This window comes from Haplochromis burtoni, unplaced genomic scaffold (assembly GCF_018398535.1).
Source record: "Haplochromis burtoni strain Fernald_Lab_line unplaced genomic scaffold, NCSU_Asbu1 Contig_49, whole genome shotgun sequence".
Classification (NCBI taxonomy): Eukaryota; Metazoa; Chordata; class Actinopteri; order Cichliformes; family Cichlidae; genus Haplochromis; species Haplochromis burtoni.
This window is the reverse complement of record NW_024582410.1, coordinates 560,898-579,404: the sequence shown is the minus strand read 5'-3', so window position 1 is coordinate 579,404 and position 18,507 is coordinate 560,898. Positions and strand designations below refer to the sequence as shown.

At 40.3% G+C, this 18,507-nt stretch overlaps 2 protein-coding genes across 3 annotated transcripts; one reads left to right on the top strand and one right to left on the bottom strand.

Moving 5' to 3' along the window:
• The first annotated feature begins 284 nt into the window (after positions 1-284).
• Positions 285-9,870, top strand: LOC102296376 (probable polypeptide N-acetylgalactosaminyltransferase 8). Its single transcript, XM_005923591.3, has 11 exons — positions 285-843; positions 1,160-1,403; positions 2,333-2,499; positions 3,119-3,302; positions 3,398-3,595; positions 4,052-4,166; positions 4,488-4,673; positions 4,799-4,936; positions 6,923-7,018; positions 7,094-7,261; positions 8,357-9,870. The coding sequence occupies exons 1-11, from the start codon at positions 651-653 to the stop codon at positions 8,489-8,491; spliced, it is 1,824 nt and encodes a 607-aa protein (XP_005923653.1). The 5' UTR covers positions 285-650; the 3' UTR covers positions 8,492-9,870.
• ada2b (adenosine deaminase 2b) lies at positions 8,329-18,372 on the bottom strand. 2 transcript variants are annotated; one of them, XM_014333975.2, is made up of 10 exons: positions 17,980-18,372; positions 17,177-17,560; positions 16,330-16,549; positions 16,027-16,237; positions 15,790-15,917; positions 12,591-12,681; positions 12,200-12,308; positions 11,942-12,099; positions 9,872-10,074; positions 8,329-9,178 (listed from the first exon to the last, which is right to left on the bottom strand). In XM_014333975.2, exons 2-10 carry the CDS (start codon positions 17,475-17,477, stop codon positions 9,091-9,093), a joined length of 1,509 nt encoding a protein of 502 aa, XP_014189461.1. In that variant the 5' UTR covers positions 17,478-17,560; positions 17,980-18,372; the 3' UTR covers positions 8,329-9,090. The 2 variants fall into 2 exon arrangements, with proteins under 2 accessions (XP_014189461.1, XP_042076399.1); XM_042220465.1 differs by having other exon boundaries at positions 17,177-18,372.
• Between the last annotated feature and the right edge of the window lie 135 nt (positions 18,373-18,507).

Sequence of the window (18,507 nt, the reverse complement as noted above, 5' to 3'; positions counted from 1 at the left end):
TCCTACAGCCCCCCTCCAAAATCTGACCCAGACCTGTGGAAGCTTGTTTTCACCACTGGAGAAAAAGGAAAGACATGGGCTCATTTTTGCCATTTATGTGTCCAAATTCCTCAATTTTGAGTTATTTGTTCTGAAATTTTAATTAGTAAGTTGAATTTTTTTTGCTATAATAACCTGAAATTTCTAATTATTAATGGCAATTTTTTTTTGTTTTTTTTCCTTTCCGTGGTGAGAATGGGCTGCCAAACAGACCAAACCCTAAATACTGGCCTTTTCGATGTGTTTTTACTAAACAGGCTGGACTATAATGTTGCAGTGCCACAAGCAATTCAGTACTACTCTTTCAGCCCTGTTCCCCTTACCTGCAGAGTCCTCCTCTTTTTCTACCCTCCCAGGTAAGTGCAGTTAATAGTACACACCTGCACCTCAGGTGTAATGTAGACAGCAGAGTGGAGAATAATGCATGTCTCCAGCACACACTTCTTTGAATATGATGTAAATTTCAGGATATCAGATTACAGCTCTCGAGCAAGGGGTGGGGAGTAAAGGAAGGGAGAGCACACCTGAAGTAAAAGGCAGAGGAAATGTTTTCTCCACCTCTTTTCACTGTGAAGTAGAGGAGTGTACCTAGCATACACAGGAGCACCAGCATGAGAGCAAGCTGGATGAAAGCTTTGCTTACAGTCCTCATTGTGGCCTTCACATTGCTATACCTCAGCTCTATTAAGAAGGAGGTCCACATTCATTCTGAGAGACTGCAGAGGGTCCATTACAATGACTCCATCAGGGGTCAGGGAATCGTCAAGAGGATGGAAAAGATGGAAACAGACATCAACAGGCTGCGTGAGTTAAAGTCTCCGTTTGGCAGCTGCTTATGTGTAAAGTCTGTATTTAGAGTTCAGTGAAGAAACAATGAAGGCTAGATCTGTTCATCTGAGGTGTTTCTCATCTGCTACACATGAGAATTTCTGAAGCGAAACAATTAAAGTAACAATTATTATACCCGCCTGCTTTACTACTCACTTATTTTCGCTTTTTAAGTCGACATTGCTAAAAAGTACCAAACTGCTCTTACCTGACTGTTACTGACTTGGTTTTCACAGACAAAAAACAAATTAGATGGACAATGCAAACACCATGTGGTCATTTCTGTCCGCAGTCAGTTTAATGAAAAAGCTTGAAAAGAGGGCACCAGCAGCTGAGAGGAAGGAAGAGGTGAAGGACAAGAGGAAGATGGTGAGGAAGCTGTACCCCAACTCTGATCTATTCAAGAAGTGGGGTGACGATCTGTCGGAGGAGGAGCAGAAGGAAGCCGAGCAGTTGTTTCAGAGATATGGATACAACGCCTTCCTCAGTGACAGGCTGCCCCTCAACAGAGAGATTCCCGACACCAGGCCTCCGAGGTGAGTGCAACACACAAATCCGAAAGGAAATCTAAAAACACACACCGAGCTGTTTTGTGTGTGTTTTTGAGATCGATCAGCAACAATGACATTTTATTGTCTTTGTTGTCTTAGCATGAATGCATATGAATTTAGTACATATACACACTCAATGGCCACATTATTAGGTACATGATTGCTAATGCAGATATGTAATCGGTCAGTCATTAAGGCATGTATACACGGTCAAGATTATCTTCTGCAATTAATCTTGACCCTGAGGAAAAAAGGTGATTTAACTGATGTTGGCTGTGGCATGTTGTTGGTCTAAGTATCTCAGAAACTGCTGATCTTCTGTGATTTCCTTAAATGACCATCTCTTGGGTTTTCAGAGAATGGTCAGAAAAAGAGAAAATACCCAGTGAGCGCCAGTTATCTGGGAGAAAATCCTTTGTTTGGGTAAAAGGTGAGGCTATTTTGAGTGAAAAGCAAGGAAACGGTAACTCAAATAACCACTTGCTACAACCAAAGTATGCAGAAGAGCATCTTTGAAAGCAGAGCATGTTGAACCTTGAGGCAGATGGGCTACAACACCAGAAGACAATATTTGAATGAATTTTGCATCAAGAACAAGAAAGCATGCCTTTCATCAACATTATTAAAATTTAAACAACAGAGGCAACTTCACTATTGATGCTGACCGTGTCCATCTCTTCATGATCACAGCGTACCCGTCTTCTGATGGCTGCTTCCAGCAGCATAACACACCATCAGATCCTGTATGCTGGTTTCTTTAACATGAAAATAAGTTGAAATGGCCTCCACAGTCGCCAGATGTCAATCCAGTAGACAACTTCGTAATGTGGAGTGAACTCTAAAGGATACAATTTCAACTTAAAAACATTTAATTTATTACTTCTTCAGGCTGCCTGCTATTTTTCTGCTCACAGGTGTGCTGTGAAAAATTATCCGAAGGATCTGCCGACCATCAGTGTTGTGTTAATCTATTTGGATGAAGCTCTTTCAATCATTAAAAGAGCCATACGCAGCATCGTGGACAAGACACCAGCTCGGCTGCTCCAAGAAATCATCCTGGTGGACGATCACAGCAGCAACGGTTAGTCAGCATGCTTCCCAAATAATTTTCATATCATTTTCAGACTGTGGTGGATATCCTATGTACACAGGGACGGTACTCAGATATCTGACAAATCTGAAACCAAGCGAGAAAGGAAGGCGCTCACCGCAGCTTTAGTTTATAATGCAAATGATGGCAGAAACTACATCCTTTTATTACAGGCAATAAAAGACATCAGTGTAACATATGAGATGTAGTTTGAGTAGCAAAGGCTGCACTGAAATGGGACACGGTTGCTTGCGTTTGTGGGTTGGAACTGAAAACTTATATCAGGGAGTGTAATGTGTAATTGCGATGTTGCTGTCCACTGACAAAAGAACTGATAATCCTAAATAAACACGACCACGTGTGTAGAGTACTCGGAGTAGCAGAGTGGCTTTTACAGGGATAGTACTCTGTATGTTATTTTTAATTACTATGAGTATGGCAAATAAAAAAATATTGTTTTATATTCAAAGAAGTGCCAAATCTATCAGCTGATTTGTGAAACAGTCTTTGAATTGTTTTTACTAACGATCAGAAAAAAAGTGATTGTTAGAGGCATGAGTAGATTTAATCTGCACCTCATATTGCTGAAACAGTTCTTTATTTTCTGCAGAGGACTTAATGAAGAAGCTGGATGATTACATCAGCTTTATCCATGAGGAGCGTCCAGGCCTGGTGAAGAAAGTGCGGCACTCTGAGCAGCTGGGCCTCACCCAGGCCAGACTGTCGGGCTGGAAGGCAGCTGAGGGAGAGGTGATTGCAATCTTAGACGCTCACATAGAAGTCCACGTCCAATGGTTGGTTTAAGATCTGAGTGACTCTTTTCAGAGCTGTGGTGATAATCCTGTAATTGGCCCTCATGTTTCTTTTAAAACTGTTTGTGCGTGTCTAGGGCAGAGCCTTTACTGGCTCGGATTAAGGAGGACCGGACCGTTATACTGACGCCTGTTTTTGACAAGGTCAACTACGATGACCTGACACTGAGTTCCTACAATACTGCATCTCATGGCTTTGACTGGGCAATGTGGTGCATGTACGAGTCCTTCAGACCTGAGTGGTATGCCCTGGATGATGAGACGCAGCCTGGCAAGTAAGAGTCACATTTAAAGACATCACATTTTACGCATGAACTCCCAGCATGTCAGGACAACACAGTGTGGACGTTTCAGACTCTCCGCTGAACCACGGCTTAGAAAGCTATGAAGACTGTATACATGGAGCCAGTGTTGCCAAAACAAATATTCAAGGATAGTTGCTGACAAAATCTTTCGCATTAAGCAATCTGCAGAGTGTAACACAGCACCCATGTGGGTGTCTATAGGTTACACAAAGAGCAGATTTAAGGTTTTTGATGCTAGAATGAAAGCAGAACACCCTTGATCACACATCCTTTGTTTTTTGTTTTTTAATCCTTGGTTGCTTTGGTGTTTCAGGCTTTGCGGTCATAATTCTTTATAATTAGGTTTGCTTTGCTCTCTTAGTTTGAGTGCTGTATGGTAAGATTCTTTGCTTATTCAGTTTTTCCTTTGTTAAACGGTGTCACCAGGAGCCCCTCAGTCATGGGGATACTTGTGGCTGATCACAAGTTCTTCGGAGAGATTGGAAGCCTTGATGGTGGAATGAAAATATACGGTGGGGAAAATGTGGAGCTGGGGATCCGGGTAAGTACTGACTGGATCAAGTCCTACTGGAGACTTGGAGATTTGAAATATGTTAGTCTACCTACCTTTTATTTAGCCCCACCATATGTGCCTTTACACACTTCTTTTTGCAACCAGGCTCTGTGGCTTTAGGTGGTTTGCAACGTTATGGTTCCTAAATGCTTCCACTTTGTAATAATACCACTTGGATTTAAAGTCTTTTACAAATACTGACTCCAATGTAACTTTATTTGGTTATATTTGTGATCAGTTTTAATGGGTAATCCTTTTTATATTAGTTGCATTAAAAGCCTCCAAACCTACTTTTATATGTTTTCACAGGTGTGGCTGTGTGGAGGAAGCATTGAAGTTGTGCCTTGCTCTAAAATTGCCCACATTGAACGAGCAGTAAAGCCTTACCTCCCAGACTTGAGTGTCATGATGAAGCGTAATGCACTGAGGGTAGCAGAGGTGTGGCTAGATGAATACAAATACAATGTCAACATTGCTTGGAATCTTCCCCTTGAGGTTAGAAGAGAGGGCACTTTCCGAGTTGCATTTAAGATCTAAATTGCACAGTTGTGTGCTCTGCAGGTTGAGTAATGGTGTGCGCACTCAAACATGTCTCTGTGGTCCTATTGTTTTTCCTACAGAACCATGGGATAGACATCGGAGATGTGTCGGAGAGAAAGAAGCTCAGAGAGAGGCTTAATTGTAAGCCCTTTAAGTGGTATTTAGACAATGTTTATCCCAAACTGGACCCCCTGCATGACCTGCTCAGTTATGGAGCTGTAAGTCAAAAATAACTGTTTTGTCGGAATACATATGAGAGGTTGGATATTAAAGTGTGACCATAAAGTCTTTTTAACTCTTTAATTCTCATTAATAATTAATTAATTAATTTAAAGGGCCTCTCTGTGGAATGTTTTTAATGCTTTTCAAGGGGTTTCCCCCCCTATAAATGTATTACAGCTTTAAAAATTTCAAAATGAGACCTTCCCCAAGTTCTGAGGTTGCCTCCAATGTCCTACATATGGACTTTTTTTTTTTTTTAATGTAACGGTTGTATGATGGATTGTCTGCAAAAACAAATTGGTGTGATTTATGTGATGTTTATTATCCTAAATCACAGGCTTAAAGGCCTCTTTTCTGCTGCCCCATAACATCACCCCCCAAAAAAAAACAGATAACAATATCTGTGAGTCAAATTTAGCCACTTACTTGCTATGTTGGATTGTAGCAAAAGAACTGACCAGGACTGTCTTCTTTTAGCTATTTTGCTAGTGATAGACTGTGCAACATATTGTCGTGAGTGGTTGAGGTTAGCTGGGCCTCCAGTGGCGTAGTGGTTAACACATTTGTTTTCGCTGGTTTGTCTCAGCTGGAGAGACACGTCGTCTCCAGGGTTGTATTAGGGAGTCCATCAAATATGTGGCCAAATTTGACAACAGAAGCCAAAAGTAGTTTAGATACAAACTCTTTTGTCATACCTTCCCTAGACTGTATATAAAAGATGGATGTAGTTATTGTGATGGTTGCGAGGTTCTGTTAAAAACCTCGACATGAGCAGTTTTGTTATCGCCATCTTTGTGTTAGGGTGGTAACAGTAAAGTAAACAGGGCTTGAAACTTGTGACTGAGACCATAAACGTGTTTACTGAGGTCACAGAGTGAAGGAGCCAGTTTTCAGACTCAGAAGCAAAATCCATCTTTTTTTATACAGTCTGTGATTGAGGTCGCTTGCTAATAATACTAACTTCATAGCAATGAAAATGCTACATAGATAGTCTAAAATGGTTCCAGCACACTATTAATCATGATCTGTGGTGGTAGTTTTAGCCATAAATAAATTATTTAACATTACAAAGTTAATTTTTAGTTAATATTTAATTGAGGATGATGCAAGGCAAGCTTCTCTGCCTTGTCAAGTCAGCTTTGTTGGCTTTATAAAATGACTCAGGCTTATGCGCTGGCCTCTAAGGAGTCATATGTGACATAAAATGCTTACAAGATGCAGCAGCAAGTTCAAATTCACACACATGTTAGTCCCTATTACACAATGAAGATCAGCACACAACATGGGCAGACGTCACCAGCAGCAAAGAACCTTTAAGCAGCTTTTGTTTTTTTTACGCTTATCATATTATTTTTTTATTTGAAGACTTTCCTGGGGATACATCAAGTTGTCTCACGGTTACAATAGATTCATTCACTGGAGAATATTATGTACTCTTACTTCGTTTTTATGCAGGGTGTGTTTCATAGTGAGAGCATCTGTAAAGCAAACTTTCCATGAATGCTCTCAAGGAACTCCCTCTTGGTGGTGCTTCTGCTAATATTTAATTGCACTGAATCTTGGTACAGTGACATTGCAGTATTAGCAAACTCCCCTTTCCCATCTTTTCTAATTGAGAATTAATTTAAAGTTAGAGTTTTGTTTTTGTTCCAGAGTCAATTTACTCATTTACTTAAAAGAAATACAGTGTTGGGAGTATTTTTATTGTAGTTTAGAAAAGATATTACAATACAAACGCAATACTTCATGTTATAATTTGCCTCTTAATCCTTGTTTGGTTTGTGAATTTGGCCTCACTGACAAATACTTTTTGTTAGTTTTGCAAACTCATAATGTCGTTTCAGTTTGCATCTTTTTTATTTTTATATCAGTTAACTAAAATGTGTTTCTGCACCATAATAGCGTCTGGATTTGTCTGCTGGATACACATTGTGCTCTTTCTAATGAAAGCTGCTCCAGTTTATTTGTGCTTTTGTTGGCAGATGATAAATGATCTGAAGCCAGAACTCTGTGTTGACCAAGGCCCGATGCCAGGAAACACACCCATCTTGTATGGATGCCACTTCTATTCGAGTCAAGTATGTTTAGATATTCAATGCTTGCAAACAGGTGGCGATTTTGTTTTTGTAGGTAATTGTTGTTCTTTGATTTAGCACTGTTTTTATCGCTCTGATGGACAACTCTACATTGGCGGGATCAAATCTCATAAGTACAACAGCAACCGCTGTCTAGTGGACCCTTTCAGTGGTCTCTACCCGGGGCTGTATGACTGCAAAATAGCCAAACAGAAAGACTTTCACATGCTGTGGGATTTTAAACAGGTAAATATTTCAGTTTTTAAATATAGACTCAGTCAAACCTGAGGGAAGTTGCCACCCGACCCACTCTGAATCAGCTGATTTTTTTTTTTTTAAGCTTTTAAGCTCGTCCAGCCAAAGGACTGTTGAGCTTATGCTACACTAGGCATAAGCTCAACTAATGAAACTTGATCACCTAGTAGGTGATGTTTTGCATTTTTTTTAACATGTTCATTGTGGTCCTCAGTTGCTCCCAAACACATTAAAAAACAAAACAAAAACAAAACTTCACCCTCTGAGAAATAAAACAAGTCTGTATAATATTGATTAAGAATGCCTACAGTGCTGTGAGGCATCTAAATTTGATGAGACGCATTTGTTGGAGTCAACTAAATATCACGAGATTATAGCAGATTACTGGTAAATGGAGGAGGCCTCAGGGCAGAGAGGTCTGGGTGTCTCGGAGCAGACACATCCATACATCCAGTCCAGTGGATGTATGGATCATCATATTCAATGATACTGATGATCAATAGAGAAGTTTTTGCAGTTGATGTAAAATTAATTTGATGGTAGTCTGTTAACTTAGCTTAAATATGTTTTTCAGTCCTGAAAATCTTAGTTGGTTATCGGATATTCTTACGAAATATAAACATTGGGGAAAAACCCCTAATTTCAACCAAGTATTAGAATTTGAGGGCCTGTACTGCAGACAATTTTCAAAGCATGAAGGTCAATTTACAAGGCAAATAACCTTGTGTTTATGTAGCACTTTTCTACTCTGCCTGAGCACTCGAAGTACTTTATACAACATGCCTCATTCACCCAGTCACACAGCACTTTTTCTATGCTTAAGTGCTTTCTATCTAACATTCACACTGATGGATGTATTCGAGAACCATTTGGGGTTGGTTCTGTACCTTCCCTAAGGATACTTTGGCATGCAGACTGGAGCAGCCAGGGCTCGAACCACCACCCTGCTGAGCCTTGCAAATATGGTGACGTTATTGTATAAATTAAAAAAAAAAAAAAAAAAATCAGCCTAATCTGAGGTCACATGGAAGCCAGTCACAAATGTCTGGAGAAGAAAAGGAGACAATAAAATGTGTTTATTTGCAGGGAGGACCGATCCAGAACAGAAAAACAAAGCGATGTCTAGAAATTGCGAAGGATGACGTTGGCTTTTACCAACTCATCGTCCAGCAGTGCACCGGTCAGAGCTGGAATATACAAAATCTCATCAAAGACCACTAAGAGACTGCTGGGCAGGTCTCAGAAGATAATCAGCTGTTTATTGCACAAAAAGTGAACCTCGTGTCAAAGAAAGATCTTTAGTTGTCTTTCGTTACATCATTATTTAAAAAAGAAACAAGGTTTCTGAAGTGAGTCACTGAAAAAGTGAAACTTTTTTTCTTCTACTTTTTGTATTTAAATTAGATGTATGTATGTCTATACGTATGTATGTGCATCAACTACAAAGAAACATTTTTCTTGTTTGTTTTGAATAGAGAAATTTCCTTGTGAATAGTTCCCCTGTACATGTTTGGTATTATGAAGACAAAAGACTAGCTGTGCATGACAAACTTGACCAAACCTCCCCCCCCACTGTCAGCTGGTCTCTTGTAAAGCTTCTTCGTGATCGCTCAAGGGGTTAAAAAGCTACTAAGACACTTACAGTACCAACCTGCCAATGCCGTCAAACTGTTAGTCTTACTGTTAACAGAGACTCCAATAGCCTTAATCTTTTTTTTTTTAAATACAGTCTGCTAAAGGCCTATGAATATTTACCTTAGTGATATTACAAACATTCAGTCATTCATTCAAGTCAGTCAGGATCTAATATCACTCGGCTGTTATGAGTTGGCAGAAATGAAGGCGTCCCACTTTTTCTGCCACATGGCACGACCTGAATCCTTCAGATGAGCTGGGAGTGAGCTATACCTGCAGGCAGAAGAAGAAATATTTAATGAAAAGAAACATACTGCAACAGGGCTTAAAACCAAAGGTTTTCTTAAAATAATATAAACATTCATGTTTTTTTAATGTGAAAATCATCTTGGAGAGATTTATAAGTTGCTTCAAAAATGCAATTCCAGCATGAATATTATTGCTGTCCTGACAAATAAATAAGGACATTATCTGAACGCTTGGCTCAATTTTTTATTTTTAAATTTTACTAAACATGAGTAACTCTGTGTTAGCATAGTGCTGAACATCATATTGGAGGATACTGTTACTGATAGCATGAGTTTAGTCATCCTCGTGCACTTAAAAACTGGTATGCTCGTAATGCTGACTTTAACTAATTATATCTACATTTTCTAAGGAAAATGTTAAATTTAATGGAATCTGGTCAGATGAAATGTACTTTACTTAAATAAATAAACCTTTGATTTGATATATTTCCAGTGCATTCCTGAGAATTGTTCTTCATGTTTATTGAGAGGTGAGAATCATTGAGTGTATGTTGGACTGAAATTCATTCACTTGTATAATTTAATTCATGCTCATTCAAAGATAGTATGATGAAAACTGGCATCAGCTGTTGGCCACCACATTTTGAGCCCATCTTGTTTTCTTTGAAGGCTTAACGTTAAAACATGAATGAAAGAAATAAAGTGAAATTATTCTGACGTGATGGAGTTTGCAGCCAGTTCTTTGAGCGTGCCCAGGTTTGCTTTCAACCCTCCGATGCCCACGAATGCTTGATAGAAGTCATAGGAGAGGCCTGTGGTGCCAAACAGGGACGGGTCATCGGCACTGATGACCATCGGGTGACCCTCTGACATCAGCACAGTAGCAGGGTGGTTCCTCAGGTCTGAAACCAGCTTCAGCACCTGCAGGTCAGAGGTGAAACAAACTCAGATAAGTTATGTATAAACACATGTACATACTGTGTGTATTTTATGATGGCAGTGCTAACAGGTCATTAATGTGACGTGTATATTTCTGTTCACTTTTATTTAAAATAATGTCATCAATTCCTGACTTTTAGGCATTTAAGCTTCTTCAAAAACACCTGATAGATTTAGATAATCTTACAATTTTAAATCATGTTAATTTAATCGACATTTCTTGCCATTGTACCAGCTGACTTTTGTCTTTGGTAGCAAGATATCATTTATAAATTAAAGATTTTTATGACAACTTAACATTTTTCTTAGTTTTACATTTGTTCTTGACTTGGAAAGTTTATCAACCTACGTATGAGATGAGTTGTTTTTAACCATATTTCAGAAAGTGCTACAAAACTACTACCAAAGATCATACTGATGACTCATCCTGGAGGCCACAAAAGAACCCAGAACAACATCTAAAGAACTGCAGACCTCACTCTCCTCAGTTAAGGTCAGGTCACGCTAAGAAAGAGACTGTGCATCCATGGGAGACTTCCAAAGAGAAAACCCACAAGTCCACATCTAAATGTCAACAAAAAAAAAAACCCCCAATGTGAAGGATTTGGAGTGGCCTAGTCAAAGTCCGGACTTAATACGATTGAGGGGCTTTGGCATGATCATAAACCCTACAGTGTGGCTGAGTTAAAGCAATTCTGCAAAGAAGAGTGAGCCAACATTCCTCCACAGCCATGTAAAAACACTCTTGTCAGTTATCGCAAACACTTGATTGCAGTTCTTGGTGCCAAAGGAGACACAAGTTATTAGGTTTCGGGGCAATTGGATAACTTTTCTCTTAATAAATGAAATCATCATTGAAAAGATATTTAGAATTTACTTAGGTTATTTTTCTCTAATATTTAAAAGTGTGACAAATATGCAAAAAGGGGGCAAATGCTTTTTCACAGCCTTCTACAGGTATATCACTTTGCATTGCCCATAACATTAAAGGTGGTCTCTTCTTAAAGTTAGATTGTTTTATAGTGTTAATCCTACATCACGAAGAAGCTACAAATCACAGCAATGTCTTCTGCTCTGGTAGCTTTAAAGGTATTCAGCGCAACACAGTCAAGCTGTGGGTCGGAGGTTATGTCATCCAAATATTTCTGTGAAGGTTCTCAGTCATCCAGGTCATCGTAGTCTAAGGAGCGTGGAAAGAAAAGCGTCTGGACTTCTTTAAGTTGCTTGAAGATGTTTCACCTCTCATCCAAGAAGCTTCTTCAGTTCTAAGGGTCAAATGGTGGAGAGTCCCAGATTTAAAACCAGTGGGAGTTTCCCCCCAAAGAGGGAACAAAGGACCCCTGATGATCCTCGACCTAATCACATGAGCCAAGGTGTGAAAACGGGTGTGGGTCCCAAGAGCCAGGGTTTCAGGTGAGCTCATTGTGAAACCTGGCCCCACCCTATCATGTGGTTTGCTGAGGTCAGATGGCCCAGGCGCCTGGGAAGGTATCTCAAAACTGGATTATATATGGCAGACAGTTGGTGTCATAAACCACCGCCTCAGGAAACCACATGATAGGGTGGGGCCAGGTTTCACAATGAGCTCACCTGAAACCCTGGCTGATTGTGACCCACACCCGTTTTCACACCTTGGCTCAGGCAATTAGGTCGAGGATCATCAGGGGGTCCTTTGTTCCCTCTTTGGGGGGAAACTCCCACTGGTTTTAAATCTGGGACTCTCCACCATTTGACCCTTAGAACTGAAGAAGCTTCTCGGATGAGAGGTGAAACGTCTTCAAGCAACTTAAAGAAGTCCAGACGCTTTTCTTTCCAAGCTCCTTAGACTGTCATGTAACAAACAGCTTACCTGGTTTGAGATGGGACAAAGCTCCACAGCCACATTTCTTTTCCTAGAAAGTTCTTTGGCAAGCGGATGGTGCGCTAAAGCGTAGCCGTGGCCAATGCGCATGGTGTTGAATAGAAGGGCATCAAGAATATTTTGATCTGTGTCTGTGCCTTCGTCATCTGTACACATAGATACAAATACAGCGTACAGTACATTTCAAAATAATTTTTCAAATCTTACTCATGGTATAATGAGCTTTATGCTTTTTGATCCCCCCACCTGTCTCCCCTGCATGAAAGAAGTACGGCAATCTGACACCAAGTTCAGCTGGCAGAGAGAGGGCCTCTCTGAAGAACCAAAGACTCTTCCCGCTGTCCTCCCGTCCAACCTGCAAACCATAAGGTTAACTAGTAATGCTACGCTAGGGTACACCCTGCAAGAGCTGACAGTCAGTCGTATGAAGAGAGACAGAAAGCCATTCATGCTCATATCTAAGGTGAATTAGGAGTTAACTTGAATTTCTTAGGATTGTAGGCACAATACAAGAAGAGCAGAAAAGTCAGACAGACATGTAAACTCCACACCACATGGTCCCCAATAAGCAGATAAATGATCTCTGGACTCAGAGCTTATAAGAAGTTGAGGCTAAAGTACACGGGTCACTTCTTACCATGTCAAATCCTGCAACGACATCTGGGAAGTCCTTTTGCAGCTGAATGGCCTCTTTTACAGCAGCTTTGACCTCAGATATACTCAAAGCTCTGAAGAAAGGAACAACACACATAGATGACAATACTTTCTAAGACTCACAAACAACAAAATGTTTAATTTTACATCAAGATATAAAAGTTAAGATGCCTGCCTGAGAAAAATCGGTTTCCAATGTTGAAAACAGGTGATAAACCTTATCAGCATTTAAGCGCAGGTTTTCCTAACAGAACTGTCCAGGAAAATAAACGGGGAACTTACAAGTAGATGGTCATAGCCGCTTACTCTAGTGGTACTTTGAGGCACATGCTGAATCTAAACCAGTAAAATTAAGACACATGCACATTTTAAGATTAAATTAAATGGTTACTTTAAAGTAAAATTTGACCTAAAAATGAATGTCTTAATAAAATTTTGTGGCAGTTGGTGCTATATTGAAAAAACAAAGTCAGCGTATCACCAAATCAGGAATCAGGTTTAATCCTTTTGGAGCCCCTGAGTATCTGCGCAAAGTTTAATATGTATATTTCAGTCTGCTGCCAGCAGAGCTAAAAAAAAATAAATTCAAAATCAACTTCACAGATGTCAGGATATCAGTCATGCTATCAAACTTGTCTCAGTGACTTCAGATTGCTCCCAAACTTTTCATCCCTAAATTGTAACGTGCTTTCTGTCGGATTAACACAACATCAGGATTTAACAGGACTCCATCACAGCTGCAGAAATCATTATACGTCCCTTTTTCATGTGTTTGGATTTATCAAATGAATGGACTGTCCTGTTCATAACTGGACTTTGTCGCTGCTTCCTTTGCAAGAAAACAGGAAGCCGAATGATTCGAGATAATATATTGAATTATCATTTAATTGTTTTCCAAACTGAAACACAGTTCAACTTAAAGTAGAGCTTGGAGATCACAACATCTTGCCCCCATTTTATTTAACATGAGAAATGTGCTGCCAGCGGTTGGAAGTAAGTGGTGGGAAGTAATTTGGAGGTACATACATTGGTTACAAGGCTATTATCTAATAAGTTATTCATCTTTTCATGCCTAAAGATGAATAAAAATACTTAAAAAAAAATCCTGATTGAGGTTGTCATAATTCATGCATGAAAGGGTTAAGTAAAACTACATTTCCAGTGGAGTTACTTGAAAACCACTGAATTCTTTACATTTAACTGAAGACGGTTAAAAAAAGACACACACACAATATTTCAAAGAAAACATTATGTTGCAAAATAAAAGCTAATTTTCAACTACCTTCCACGAGACAGGGTCCAAAAAAAACCCTGGACAAGTTACATAATGGTAAAACATATGCACATAAAAGAGCTAGTGTGCTGTCTCACAACTCATGAGGGTAATTAGTAGCATAACTGTCTCTAAAAAGACTCATAGCTCCTTATCTCACTAGTTAAAAAGGAAAGGGGAGGGGTTCACCACTTGAAAAAAGACTAGTGAAAGACTAAATGATCAAATATTCCAGTTGAAAAAAAAAAAAAAATGTGTAAATATTATTAAAAGATTCAGAGAATCCAGAGAAATCTCTGTATACAACGGATAAGGCCGAAAGCCTATCCTTGTCTCTCTGGGGGTAGTGCATCAACAACACTCATCACTGCTTCCACTGATCCAAAAGTCTATGATACAAGAAAAAGAAATCATTTATGAACAACATCCATAAACACAGCTGCCTTCTTTGAGCCCATGCTAATTTTAGATGGGCTAAAGGGGTGTAAAAACTGTGCTGCAGTCTGGATAATCTGAGCTTTTTTTTGGAAATCACAAATGTGCCATCCTCTGTGCTGAAGAGGAAATGAACCATCTAACTACAGATCACTGTGGACCTAAAAAGCCTGCACTTTTGATACATTTTTTTTTTTCACGTGTAATCTAACAGCATGCCACCAAGTCCAGGTTTGTAAATCTGCCTTAGCATCTTCTTTTGTCACACCAGCTATGGCCTGGGAGCTCCAAGTTCAATATCCTTTGTCTTGTCTAATATATCCCCTCCTCTGCACACGTCCAAGTCATCTCAGCCTAACCTTCTAACTTTGTCTCTAAACCACTGAGCTGTCCCTCTAATGTACTTTAATCTTTGCCATCCTCGTCACTCCCAATGAAAATTGCCTCCTTCAGCTTGGTTTCCTGTCTCCTGCTTCCCTTTCACTATTGCTTCTATTCTTCTCACACTCTTTTAAACCTCTAATAGCATAGCTGACTTCAGGTATATGAACTAATCCACCTTCACTACATCTATGCCTTGTCCGCCTTCCACCTGTCTCACTGACTTTCATTCCTCTTCTTTGCAGTGCATACCTGCACCTCTCCAGGGTCTCTTCAAACTGTTCCCTACTGTCAAAACAGAGCACAATGTCATCTGGAAACATGCCTGACCTTACGTTAACCTGTCCTTCACCACTGCAAACAAGAAGGGGTTCAGAGCAGACCGCCGATGCAATCTCACTCCAACCTTAAATATCTGTCACTCCTGAGTTCCACATACAGTGTCACAGGTCCTCTCTTGGCACTCATCATCTGCTTTCTTTACACCCACAAAGAAACAGTGAAGCTGACATTCAGCCTGCACTTCTGCATCAACACTCCAAGCGTCCGTAGTGCTCTTTCTCAGGGTGAAGCCATACTGCTGCTCACTGATCGTCTTTTCTTAACCCAGCTTCAACAGTTCTAGCGGGATAAAGCTTTTACAATACCAAACATTTATCCCTGTATTTATTTCAATTCACTTTTCTTTATCTAGCACCAAATGACAACAGCCTGCCTCAAGGTTCTTTATTTTGTAAGATGAAGACCCTGAAATAATATAGAGACACCCCCAACAATCAATTGAGCCTCTATGAGTTATATACGGAAGAGGATTAGGGCCACTTTTTCTCCCAGTGGCCCTAATCCTCTTCACTGGGTGACAATAGGAAGGAAAAACTCTTTAACAGGAAGATACCCCTGGCAGGACCAGGCTCAGGGACAGGCAGCCCAGATTGGGGGTCAAGGGAGGAAAACAAGACACAGAAAAGGCATACATAGGCTCTGTGAACTTTTCCACAATGAAGCTATTAATTTGTGGAGTGCTTAGACAGCCTTGGTTGTCACTTGAAATGGAGCGTAATTTGAGAGAAGCCCTCTCTATGATATATTTTACCTGTGGACAGAAATTATGATACGAGCCCCGAGAAAGTCTGGATGGTCTCCAATAAATTTCTTTGTAACCTCTTGAAATGTTTTCAGAGTCCAGAACTTATCGTGAATAGTTCCATCGAGCTCGTATGTCTGCAACACAGAAAGGTTTCAGTTAGAAAAGCAGAAATGTCGGATATACTGCTGCTGTAGCTGTTTAGCACAGGCTGATGCTGCAAGGATCAGGTGTAAACAAACAAACCCTTGAGAGACCGCTCCTCAGTTCCAGATACAGGATGTTGTCGCGGTGAAGCTCCTCTAGGCCTTTATAAAAATAATCCTTCAGGACTGGAGCATGGGTGACTAAGCCCGCAGATGCGATGAAGGCTTTCTCAAACTTCCCCCACACAACGTCTTGGCTTGGGTATTGACCATCTGGATCCTCGGTGACCAGAGTGAGGTGCTGCATTAAACTGTAAACCACCCAAAAACAACCTTTCAGTGTTAAGTTCTCCCACTACAGCTTGACTTTACATGTTCAGGAGAGGGTTAGAGGTTAACTAACCTGTTATCAAAGCCAGTAGGATCTCCTATTTTGGCTCTCAAGGTCTCGAGCAGTTGCCAGTAGAAGCAGTCCCAGCGTGGGAAGGGCTGGCGAGCTGAGAACTGGAAGCGGACAGAGTTGTCCCAAGTGAAGCAGATGTAGCAGTTAGGTCTGTAGGTGACGTTTTTCACCAGCCACTCAACACTGACCAGAGAGGAGCTGTGGATGTGGAGGGCTGCGCCTGTCACCCAAACAGCAAGATGTAACCTCAAACTTAGGCAAATACTGAAAGTAATCATTGATGACTTGTAAGACAGGCCCTAGGGTTCAGGAATATTAAAGGCCTCCCACACCTGATAAATCTAAGAAAAACTAAACAACCTCACAGTTTCTAGGGATTTTGTTTAATATTTTTCAGTCTCTGTCTGCTCATCTTTGCTTTTCTGAAAACATCTAGTGGATTAGACATCAAGCACCACATCTGCATTCCTCTTAATTTTTTCCCCAAATCATATTTTTTTTCTCTCCATTGCTAATACATACAGCTTTTACAGCACACTACAGTATATGAAATATCAGAGAAAGCAGCCTGGGCGTGCTGCGCAGCTGTGACGTAAAGGAGACCAGAAATATGACTTTTGAGAATTGCTGCAGTGCTTTACCTTTTTGTTCTTTCTCTGCCAAAATCTAATCACTTTATCCTTGAGTCCACATTTAGGATTAACCTGAGGTCACAATGACCATGACCTTTGAATGCCAAAATAAACAATAACAGCATTAGGTTTGGTTGGGTCCCCTTGACCTTCTAAGCTCCTGCATCTGTTTCTGGTGGACTGATGCAGTAGGCCAGACAAAGCTTTAACATCACCTTTAGGCATCTTTTGCAGCAGTTTAAAGACTGGGCTCTTCTCAATGAGAGGTTTTGCTTTGAAGAAATGCAAAGCAGGAGGAAAAGGTGTGGCAGACATCTCTTGCTCCTTCAATCGATGGAGGTAAGCGTCCAGCTTCTGCTCGGCCGCTGTCAGCACCACTTGTCCTCCCGTTTGCCTGGATGCCTCCTGACGCATCAGCAGGTCCCTCTGAGCGGGGTCAGGCATCCCTTCAGTCACCCTCACAAACCACAGAAGGGGCACATAAGTGACCACAGCCCAGAGGAATGAGATCACCATGTCCTTGTGTGCCACCGGAGGGTGCTGTATCCCTACTAGAACAACATGTTCTCACTTTTGAAAGGAGCAGGCTGTATTTGGTGCTGGAAATGAGAAGATACTCCATGAAAGACACGGATACTGTCATTAAAGGAGAAGTTTTTGTAGCTTTGATAGTAACTGAATAAATTTCAAGCTTGTTACAAGTTCTTTAGGATTATAACATGCTCACACAGTGCTGACAGATTCTAGGGTGAAGCCGCACTCAACTGATTTATTTTGAGACATGCTCAATAATCCAGGTAAGCAAATCCCAGAAAATTGATTCTGTTAATCCTGATGCTGAGGACACTGTACCCAGATGAACAAATTCAACTTTCTAGCATAACCGTTTTACTTTCTGGACCACATTTATTATGCATAAGAGGTAACGAAAGTAGCACACAGCTCTCGGTAACAGTGACAAATGAAGACAAATCTTAAAAGGCAAATCTAACTCCTTTAAAAACAAGACCATACTTACAAGAACAGCAAGAAGCAGCGTCTTGTGTCTCTCTCCACCGTCTCCTTAAATGCTCGGCTTGTTTTCCACAAGAAACTCTTGAATGTCAGGAAAAATACTTGGAGCAACCGGATAATTGGGACATTTTTGTCTGACTAATACCATGTGATAAACTAATGAATGAAGCATGAATGGCCAGTGTTGCAAAATAAATGGGAAAGACTGGAGATCATTCAGCTGCGAGAACAATGTGCGAGTCAAAAAGAAGAGAGAGGAAATACTAATGGTTCAGATTTTATACTTTATACACATTCCCACAATAAAACATTTTGAATTTGAGACAATCAAAAAACAACAAAAAGAAAAAAGATGAGAAATCAAAACAAACAACAACCACACACATACATATAATTTAATCTGGAAACCTCATATACATACAGGGCACCCTCTGGAATGATATCAGCCACTCCTTTAATTCATGACAGGAGGAGAAGGTACAGTTGATGTAACAGGAATAAATTAACTCTGATATCAGCCACTCCTTTAATT